At 43.6% G+C, this 11,428-nt stretch overlaps 1 protein-coding gene across 2 annotated transcripts in view; it reads right to left on the bottom strand.

The window, feature by feature from the left end:
- Positions 1-2,705, bottom strand: part of LOC134208694 (transcriptional coactivator yorkie) — a 123,363-nt gene extending 120,658 nt beyond the window's left edge. Inside the window, exon 1 of one of the 2 annotated variants that reach the window (XM_062684499.1) lies at positions 303-2,705. In XM_062684499.1, the coding sequence (XP_062540483.1) occupies positions 303-997 (695 nt within the window). In that variant the 5' untranslated portion in view covers positions 998-2,705. The remainder of the gene's footprint in view (positions 1-302) is intronic. The other variant, XM_062684497.1, reaches the window with a different exon arrangement.
- Positions 2,706-11,428: the final 8,723 nt, after the last annotated feature.

The raw sequence follows: 11,428 nt of genomic DNA on the forward strand, positions 1-11,428 counted from the left end.
AAATTAATTCAAGAAAAAAATGTTACTTAGGTCCTTTTGAAAAGTTAAGCGAGAATTTTCCAACTGTCCCCGTCAAATTGACCAACTATTCATATAAAATAGAAACACTGCGAATCCCAAGATTAATCAATTGGTGAGAAAATTTTGCAAACTAATCAATCAATTCCCTATTCCTGCAAAAACAATTTGTAATTTGTTTATATATACAATATTCCGGCTGCGTGCTCACTTTAGTGAACGACCAGCAATACTATAACAAAAACTTCCGCCTCTTTTAGAACAATAATCGTGTCGGTACTCACTTCAAATAGTAAATCCTGCCGTCCTGTGTCTTGGCCTGTTCCCAACCGGGCGGCAGTTCGCCGTAGTGGGCATGCTGGTTGGACACGTCGTACGAGCGTCCCCGGCTGTGCAGAATGGCTTGTCTGGTGAGACTTTGCTGTTGCGCCTGTTGCTGGGCCTGCTGCTGTTGGACCGCGGCCGAAGCCCCATCTCCACTGCCCCCGCCCGTCACGTTACCGGGCTGCGTCTTATTGCTATTTACATTGCTACTGTTGTTGGCCGACTGTTGCTGCTGGTTGGCAGCGTTTATGCTGGCAACCAAACCGGCCGGGATTTTGCCCAACGAGGCCGGACTGCTGTGGGCACGACTGTGATGGATGGGGAGGCCATTGGGGCCAGTGCCGACCCCACCCAATATGGTGGTACCGGACCCGAACGCCGAGTCGGCTGAATTTTCACGTGAGTGCGATACTGATGGAGATTTGGATCCGGAGGACGGTGGCTTGAAAAACGAGTCGGGCAACTTTCGCATACGCAAGGGGATCTGCAGGGGTAGTCTGTTGCTCAGTGTTTTGTCGAACAGCTCGTTGAGCTTATCGTTGGAGTCTTTGGCAACCAGAAGGATCAGGTTTTCCTTTTTCCTGGCTCCATCGTTCTCCTCTGAGCTGTTGCTGGTTGCGCTAGTGTTGTTGTTGGGGCTACCGTTGAACGCCATCTTGTGTTGTGGTGTTGTGTGGAGTCTCTCTTGATTGGAGCAGTAGGTGCGCTGCCCTACCGTCGTGTGCAGTTATTTCGCTTTAGCTCTTTTTGGAGCTTGTGGGGACGGAATGGTGAGATACAGAGTCACCAAGAGAAAGAGAGAGTGCTTGGCATAACACAACACGCGAGAGAATGTGTGTTTACAGCGATCAATGCGCGCACGTCTTCGTTTCTTGTTGTACTTGTTGCGTTGTAGACTGGTGTTGTTATTGTTGTTTTTTGCTACGTCTCTGATATTCTCGCGCTGCACGTATGTCTGCGCCGTCTTTTCAACTTTACTTAAGCGATAAAATTAGCTTTTCTTAATATTGCTTCCTTTATTTCTTGTTCTCTCGACGTTCGTCAACTCTGGCTCTGGCGCTGGCGAATAACCCGTGTGTCTCGTCGGCGGTTTGCGTCGTCTTCGTTTATGTGTATGGTGTGTGTATAAAACACTCTTCTTGCTGTTCTTTATCGTTGGATTGGTAGTTTGCTCCGCAGTATACACCAACGAGCTTAGCTTGCAGTATTTAATTTTTAAATTTATACCCCGCACCTATCACTGCGCAGCCAACGCTGTCCTGCATGAGTATCACAACTTCTGGGTTTATATCCACGCTGTAGAAAGGCACTTGATTTTCCCTAGACCGTGTGTTCCACACTGTGCACCAGTCGATCAATTATTTGTATTTTCCAAATTTGGTTTAGCTTGCATTCGAAATACGCAATTTATTATTTGACTTTCCCTAGTTCACGCAATCACAGCAAAACGGTTCGATCATTACGATGCAACAGATCTGCAGCCACCGTACTATACCATTGCATTACGCTACACTGAAAAAAATATTAATTGAACAAAAATTCCTCCGTTTCTTCTTCTGCCTTCCACTTGATTCAACCTAACTCTCAATTATGGCAAATTTCCTGCTTTTTCTTCACAAACTTCTTTTTGCGCAGGGTGCACAATTGAACAACTCTTTTCCTCTTTGTGGCTTCGCCTACTGCATGCACTTATCCTTTCTTTCTCCTCCTCCTGCTTCGCGCTAATGTCTTCTCTGTTTTCAATCACTGCTCCACACCTCGGTTTTCTTCTCTGCTCGATGGCCTTCCACCGTAAGTGCGCGCTACAAGATCTACACTTCAGCCTCCACTGACCTCCGTCGAAAAGTGATCGCACAGAAATTCTCTATCGACGGACGGTTCTACACACCGTGAGCTCGAGGGTTCTTGCGCGTGACGATCACGACAGCGATCCCGAAAAACTCTAAACTTATTCACGAACGCGATCACGACGTCGACAGTTTCACACACTCTCCAATAACTGTGGAGCACACTTCCTCCCGATGACTACGCCGTTCAGAACCGACGAAAGCAAAATAAAAAGGAAACAGGCTAACAACCTCCCGCTGCCCCGCCCCGTCACGTCTACAAGTCTGTCTGTCTGATGACTGACTGACCGTCTGTATATCAGCACTTGCTTCTTCCTCAAACCCTGCGCCCTGCAGGAAACCAACGGGATAAAGATGCACACACCGAGTAGAGAAACACAAAAAGCCCGAACTCAAAACTAAACGCAGACTGTGACTCTCTCCCGCTCTGTATATGGAGTTGTGTGGAGTCCAAATTTAACAGGAAGAGCAGGATCAGGATCCGACCATACTCAACGACTGATTCTACTTGACTAATCACCGACCGCATTGGATTGTGTGGTGGTGCCCCGTTTTGCGTAGTAATCAACGAGCGAAGTCACTTGGATACCTCTCTCACGCTCTGCCCAGTCCGTCCGTACGGTGCGTGCAACAGTACTAGCAGCGGGCCGCTCATTGATCTCGCCCATTCATGAGAAAACTTCCATTCGCTCTTTCTCGCGGGCCGGGCACCTCAATACGATGTTGTGTGCGGCGTTTGTTGTTGTGTGGCGGTACGTGGATGGGTGGCAATGTTATGGATTTTACACAGGTTCGGGCGAGAGAGCGCAAACGTATTCGTGAAATGTCGGAATCAGTAACAGTGTTCGTTTCGCACGACGACAGCGGTGGCTCCAATGTTATGGATTTTACACAGGTTCGGGCGAGAGAGCGCAAACGTATTCGTGAAATGTCGGAATCAGTAACAGTGTTCGTTTCGCACGACGACGGCGGTGGCTCGGGTGTCGGAAACAAAAGAACGGTGACGTCAAACTCACACCTCATGAATGAAATTTGGTGTGAGTTTGACGTCAGCAATCAGCTGATCAGAAATGTTTACACTTTTTGAGCTACTAATACGAACAAAAGGCACGCTCAACCGGACCTGTATAAAATAAATGACATTGCGGTGGCTCGGGTGTCGGAAACAAAAGAACGGTGACGTCAAACTCACACCTCATGAATTAAATTTGGTGTGAGTTTGACGTCAGCAATCAGCTGATCAGAAATGTTTACACTTTTTGAGCTACTAATACGAACAAAAGGCACGCTCAACCGGACCTGTATAAAATAAATGACATTGGATGGGTGGATCGCTTCGATACGGGGTTTACGTTCCGACATCATTAAGCAGCCTGGCACTGGCTAATGTGAAGGAACGCGAGAGAAAATGTTGTTGGAGTTTTGTTTGGAACTCTGTGTAATTTATTGCGACACAAATGATGAACGACGAGGGGTCCATCTATGGTCGTTTATAAAATAAAATCGTTTGTATAATGATTTTATTATCCAATGTTAATTCGTGCATATAATAAAAAATAACATAAAAGAGCATAATAATGTTCTTACATGAAAGTTGTTTAACATTTCCCATAATTATATGAATGAATGGGCTTGCTGTAAAATTCCGTTTTTTTTTTATTTTAAAATTTCAAATCATACAAACCTGAGAGAGAGAAGCCAGCTCACTGACAGATCGTTTATTTACTATGTCTTCTTCTTCTTTATTTGTTTCGAAAACGTGGAAACTCAACAAATCAAAGTAACATTTCATAACGTCGGAAGCAACATTTTTCACTCCAATAAAAACTTGTTCGAATTAGCTAATTTTAATGGTTATGAACTTCCCAACGTGGAACAAATCCGATTTCTCATAATACGGGATCATTCACTTGGATAATTACGGGTTCAATTCACTGTAGCAGATGTAAGAAAAGTTGCGAACATAAATTGCCAAATAAATAATTCTGGTTACGACCATTTGAAGTTGCATCGCAGTGTTTACTTTTGCGGTTCGCAGTGACTGGATCGCGGTGACATTAGGATGAACGTAAATAAAGCGAGCTGTCTTCTCTCTCTCAGATACAAACATGCCTTTTTCACACATCATATCATTCACCCTTCGAAGTGCTATTTAAAAAGTTTTAGATTGGAAGTCTCTGGTAATCTTTGCTTCCATTCTAAGTAGATTTAGGATCAAATCTGCAGAAGTAAATACATAGACCAGGAAGCCATTAGATTTATTTGGAATTCTGTTGTTAGAAATCTGTTTGGGTACAATACCTAACCCTATATGACAGTCTATAATAGTTTGTGCCTATATTGCAGGAAAATGTGAGTGCGGTAGAAACCAGGAGGCTCACCACTGGCGAGGGCAGCAGTGGAGCACCACACAATGCAATATCACTATTATTCTCAAATGCCTATTGCTATGGCGCCAAGTGGCGCCCCACCAAATACAGTCAAACCTCCATGAGTCAATATTGAAGGGACCATCGACCTATGGAAATATCGAAATGTGGAATAGAAAATCGTTGGAAAGCTTTTTGAAGGGACCATCACAGTAACCCAGAAAATATTTTTTTTAATATGGCAAAATTTGCTTCCATGAGTCGATATCGAGTCATAGAACATCGACTCATGGAGGTTTGACTGTAACAACAAATCAAGCGCCGCATATTAAGCCTACTATCGGAGAATGCAATAGCGCCACAAACTTAGCGACCTTTGTGAGCAGTTTGAGAAGCTACAGAATGAAGTGGAAGAATATTTCGAGGCGCTCGCAGCAGAAATGAACTTAATATTCAAGCATCTCAGGTACGTGGAGAAGACGAAACAACCACGACCCAAGCAACCAAAAGTTCACATTTTATTTTAATTTGTTCCTAACCGAACCAATTAGTTCACTCTTGGTTCACATCGAGTTCCAAGCACCTTAAAATGCAAGCTGATTAAGCCAAAACATCCCCAATCATCTCATCGTCATCCTCGAGCAGCATTCTAGTTCATGACAGCAGCGCGTACGGACGTGTTTGTTTGCTCGCGCATTTTTTCCAAGTGCTTTTTTTTCTCGTTCGTTCGTTGTTTACGTTTCCGCTTCGTCGCGTTGGCGTTATTTTCTCCCGGACCCGTCATGAGTCCTCATGGATTCGGTGGCCGATTCGGTCGCGGGAAAAGTGCCCAAGCGCACTGTTCTTAAGGTCTGTCTCAATTGGATAATTAAACTGGAATTAAACTTAAAAGTGACATTTCAATAATTATCAAATAACCCTGCTCGCAGAGCAAGATTACTTTTGACAGATATCGAATCATTTTCCATCGATGTCCTGTTGGAATTGCTGGGTAGCACCAGCCATTCTTATAACGGGGTGATTTCTTAATTTTCGAACTGTCACTTTTAAGTTTAATTCTCCAAATGAGACAGACCCTTAGAGGCGCGAGAAACCCCTTCAAGCAGCTTTTGCAGAGCAACGTGTTCTCGCCGTTGCCGCTTGATGACGTTGGCAACCCGCCGAAAAAGAGGAAGAAGCAGCAATCGCAGCTGCCGCAGGTGCAACCGGAGCGGAAGGAGATGGGCCCGCTCGTATTTGTGAAGGGCAATCCGCCGGATATACGCCCAAAAATTCGCCAGCTGATCGCTAAGGGGCTGAAATGTACTTTTCGGCTCTGCAGCGAGAGCGTGAAAGTGATGCCGGCAAACTAGGACCATCATCAATCTGTCGTGGAGATCCTCGAGTTCCACAAGTATGAGTACTACATTCACGACCACCCCGGCATGAAGCCAAGGCTTTGCTGCGAGGACTCCAAGACATGAAATAAGAAGATCTAATTGCGGAACTCGAGGGCTGCGGCCTGAAGTCGATTTCCGTGCACAAGATCGCTCGTCGCACTGCGTCATGCAGTGCACAAACTGCTTCAACTTCGGGCACGGCACCAGAAACTGCCGCATGAAGCCACGCTGCAACAATTGTGGTGAACCCCACCCGACCGAAGAGTGCGATAAGTTGGAGGTGGCTGATCCCAAATGCGCCAACTACGGCGAAAAACATCGAGCTACAGCCAAGGACTTCCCAAAGCGGGCGGCGTTTTTGAAAATCCACCAGGACCCTGCTAAAGAAAAACCGTGTTCCTACTCTCAACGATGTGAACTTTCCAGCCATCCCGGCTCCCCGTCGTGCGATTCCAACCCACCTTTGCAACCGCACAAATGGCTGGTGGCCCCTGCAGCATCGATTCAAGCTCCAACACCACACGCTCCATTCACCAGCGAATGACCCCCACTTCCTCCCCCTAGATTCCGTCGTCAGGACAACGATGGTTCATCGGCCGCCCTTCGGAGGGCCTCGTCAAGCTAACGTGGAGACAAGGCCAATACATCATTGCCGGCGACCTGAATGCCAAACGGCACCATCTGGAGCAACGATATGCAGGAAGGCCACTACACGATCCTGAGCCCGGATTCCCCCACTCGGCTAAGTCGGTCCGGTGTCCATGCAACCCTTGTCCATGAACGACCACGTCTCGCAGCCGGTCGTCTACCAGGAGCTCAGCTCGGATCACTACCCGGTGGTGGCGGAAGTGCACAGAAAAAAATAAAACTATGCAATCAAATGTAATGCGCTTTCTATCTGAAAAGCGGCTTATTTTCTTCAAAATGAGAGTAAAAATCGTCTCCGTAAAATGTTTGTATTTTATGTAAAAGTAATTTGTTTCGAGGCTGTGTGTAAAATTAAAAGTACGCGCTTTTGTCACAGAAGTTCAAGAAATCTCGCTTAACTTTTCAAAAGGACCTAAGTAACATTTTTTTCATGAATTAATTTGAATACTGCAATCAATAGCTTTCGTGTTGTTCTGTTGATTGCGCTATTCAAATTAAATCATGAAAAAAATGTTACTTAGGTCCTTTTGAAAAGTTAAGCGAGAAATGTTAAATCACCTTACGTAAACACGTAGCCGGTGCTGTGACACCGAATGATGGAAAGAGAAAACAACGTTATTTTTTTGTGTGTAGTCGTTACAGCTGAAGGCCAGTATCGACTTAAAAAGTAGAGAGGTTCCTTGTGATTTGTTTATTTTCATTTCAATTGGAAAGATGATTGGAGCATTCTTCTAGTTCTTCTAATTAGAAAATGAAAACTTTGATTCTGAATGAAAATATTTCACTATATTTTTTATACTGTAAACTTTTTCATTTGACAGTTCTACAATTTAGTTTTGAATGTTCAAACTTTTAATTTTAGAGCGTTGTGGAACTTTTAAGCCATGATTATTACAAAAGTTGGTGTACTTTTATTTTGAACATGTGGAACTCTCTACGAAAAAGAACCAACGCAACTTTTTAATTTTACCAATGGTTTTTTAATTTCAATAACGAATTTTCTTTCTGTGTGGGCTCCTCGGTAAATCGTCATCAGCTGTCCCGGCGAAACTATCATCGAGTCGACTGGAGCCGGTTTCAAAGCTGCGTGGACGACAACGTTGACTACGAGGCGTGGCTGGGCACTCCTGAAGCAATCGATCGGCAGCTGCGTTCCATCGAGGAGGCGTTCGACAGGTAGGCAACACCCTGACCATCGATACACTCACCAAAGATTTGATTCGATTGCGGAATGTCACTCGCAAGCAGTTTCAGCGTACTGGACTGCCTGAGCTTAAGGCACGCTGCAATCGAATCACAAAAATTATCCAGGCCAGAATGGTGAACCTCAGAAATAACGATTTCTCGAATAAAATCCGCACTCTCCCAGACTGTGCTAAGCCGTTCTGGAAAATTACCAAAACACTAAAATCTAAGCCTCGATCCATTCCACCCTTGATCCCACTAGACAATAATGGCTCTAAGGATCGCTTGATAACTCCTGCAGAGAAGGTCGCTGAAATAGGTCGTCACTTCGTCAGCTCACACAATCTTGGGCAGAACATCGTCAGTCCACACGAAGCAGCCGTCAATGAGTATGCTAACAATGCTAACGGATTGAATTGGATTTGGATTGGATTTGGATTGGATTTGGATTGGATTTGGATTGGATTTGGATTGGATTTGGATTGGATTTGGATTGGATTTGGATTTGGATTGGATTTGGATTGGATTTGGATTGGATTGGATTTGGATTAGATTTGGATTGGATTTGGATTGGATTTGGATTGGATTTGGATTGGATTTGGATTGGATTTGGATTGGATTGGATTGGTTTGGATTGGATTTGGATTGGTTTGGATTGGTTTGGATTGGATTTGGATTGGTTTGGATTGGATTTGGATTGGTTTGGATTGGTTTGGATTGGTTTGGTTGGATTTGGATTGGTTTGGATTGGATTTGGATTGGTTTGGATTGGTTTGGATTGGTTTGGATTGGTTTGGATTGGTTGGATTGGTTTGGTTGGTTTGGATTGGTTTGGATTGGTTTGGTTGGATTTGGATTGGTTTGGATTGGTTTGGATTGGTTTGGATTGGTTTGGATTGGTTTGGATTGGTTTGGATTGGTTTGGATTGGTTTGGATTGGTTTGGATTGGATTTGGATTGGTTTGGATTGGTTTGGTTGGTTTGGATTGGTTTGGATTGGTTTGGATTGGTTTGGATTGGATTTGATTGGTTTGGTTGGTTTGGATTGGTTTGGATTGGTTTGGATTGGTTTGGTTGGTTTGGATTGGTTTGGATTGGATTTGATTGGTTTGGATTGGTTTGGATTGGTTTGGGTTGGTTTGGATTGGTTTGGATTGGATTTGATTGGTTTGGATTGGATATGGTTGGTTTGGATTGGTTTGGATTGGTTTGGATTGGATTTGGTTGGTTTGGATTGGTTTGGATTGGATTGGTTTGGATCGGTTTGGATTGGTTTGGATTGGTTTGGATTGGTTTGGATTGGTTTGGATTGGTTTGGATTGGTTTGGATTGGTTTGGATTGGTTTGGATTGGTTTGGATTGTGTTTGATTGGTTTGGATTGGTTTGGATTGGTTTGGATTGGTTTGGTTGGTTTGGATTGGTTTGGATTGGTTTGGATTGGTTTGGATTGGTTTGGATTGGATTTGGATTGGTTTGGATTGGTTTGGATTGGTTTGGATTGGTTTGGATTGGTTTGGATTGGTTTGGATTGGTTTGGATTGGTTTGGATTGGTTTGGATTGGATTTGATTGGTTTGATTGTGATTGATTTGGATTGGATTTGGATTGGTTTGGATTGGTTTGGATTGGTTTGGATTGGTTTGGTTGGTTTGGATTGGTTTGGATTGGTTTGGATTGGTTTGGTTGGTTTGGATTGGTTTGGGATTGGTTTGGATTGGTTTGGTTGGTTTGGATTTGATTGGTTTGGATTGGTTTGGTTCGATTTGGATTGGTTTGGATTGGTTTGGATTGGTTTGGTTGGTTTGGATTGGTTTGGTTGGTTTGGATTGGTTTGGATTGGTTTGGTTTGGATTGGTTTGGATTGGTTTGGATTGGTTTGGATTGGTTTGGATTGGTTTGGATTGGTTTGGATTGGTTTGGTTGGTTTGGATTGGTTTGGTTGGTTTGGATTGGTTTGGATTGGTTTGGTTGGTTTCGATTGGTTTGGATTGGTTTGGATTGGTTCGATTGGTTTGGATTGGTTTGGTTGGATTGGATTGGTTTGGTTGGTTTGGATTGGATTGGTTTGGTTGGATTGGATTGGTTTGGATTGGTTTGGATTGGTTTGGATTGGTTTGGATTGGTTTGGTTGGTTTCGATTGGTTTGGATTGGTTTGGTTGGATTTGGATTGGTTTGGATTGGATTTGGATTGGTTTGGATTGGATTTGGATTGGTTTGGTTGGTTTGGATTGGTTTGGATTGGTTTGGATTGGTTTGGATTGGTTTGGATTGGTTTGGTTGGTTTGGATTGGTTTGGATTGGTTTGGTTGGATTTGGTTGGTTTGGTTGGATTGGTTGGATTGGTTTGGATTGGTTTGGTTGGTTTGGATTGGTTTGGATTGGTTTGGATTGGTTGGATTGGATTTGGATTGGTTTGGTTGGGATTGGTTTGGATTGGTTTGGTTGGTTTGGTTGGTTGGTTTGGTTGGTTTGGATTGGTTTGGTTGGTTTGGATTGGTTTGGATTGGTTTGGATTGGTTTGGTTGGTTTGGATTGGTTTGGATTGGTTTGGATTGGATTTGGATTGGTTTGGATTGGTTTGGATTGGTTGGATTGGTTGGATTGGTTTGGATTGGTTTGGATTGGTTTGGATTGGTTTGGATTGGATTTGGTTGGTTTGGATTGGTTTGGATTGGTTTGGATTGGTTTGGATTGGTTTCGATTGGATTTGGATTGGATTTCGGTTGGTTTGGATTGGTTTGGATTGGTTTGGGTTGGTTCGGTTGGTTGGATTTGGATTGGTTGGATTGGTTTGGTTGGATTTGGATTGGTTTGGATTGGTTTGGATTGGTTTGGATTGGTTTGGTTGGTTTGGATTGGTTTGGATTGGTTTGGTTGGTTTGGATTGGTTTGGATTGGTTTGGTTGGTTTGGATTGGTTTGGATTGGTTTGGATTGGTTTGGATTGGTTTGGATTGGATTTGGATTGGTTTGGATTGGATTTGGATTGGTTTGGTTGGTTTGGATTGGTTTGGATTGGTTTGGATTGGTTTGGATTGGTTTGGATTGGTTTGGATTGGTTTGGATTGGTTTGGATTGGATTTGGATTGGTTTGGATTGGTTTGGATTGGTTTGGTTGGTTTGGATTGGTTTGGATTGGTTTGGTTGGTTTGGATTGGTTTGGATTGGTTTGGTTGGTTGGTTTGGTTGGATTTGGATTGGTTTGGATTGGTTTGGATTGGTTTGGATTGGATTTGGATTGGTTTGGATTGGTTTGGATTGGTTTGGATTGGATTTGGATTGGTTTGGATTGGTTTGGATTGGTTTGGATTGGTTTGGTTGGTTTGGATTGGTTTGGATTGGTTTGGATTGGTTTGGATTGGTTTGGTTGGTTTGGATTGGTTTGGATTGGTTTGGATTGGATTTGGTTGGTTTGGATTGGTTTGGATTGGTTTGGATTGGTTTGGATTGGTTTGGTTGGTTTGGTTGGTTTGGATTGGTTTGGTTGGTTTGGATTGGTTTGGTTGGTTTGGATTGGTTTGGATTGGTTTGGATTGGTTTGGATTGGTTTGGATTGGTTTGGATTGGTTTGGTTGGTTTGGATTGGTTTGGTTGGTTTGGATTGGTTTGGATTGGTTTGGATTGGTTTGGATTGGTTGGATTGGTTTGGATTTGGATT

This window comes from Armigeres subalbatus, chromosome 2 (genome assembly GCF_024139115.2).
Source record: "Armigeres subalbatus isolate Guangzhou_Male chromosome 2, GZ_Asu_2, whole genome shotgun sequence".
In the NCBI taxonomy this organism is placed as follows: Eukaryota; Metazoa; Arthropoda; class Insecta; order Diptera; family Culicidae; genus Armigeres; species Armigeres subalbatus.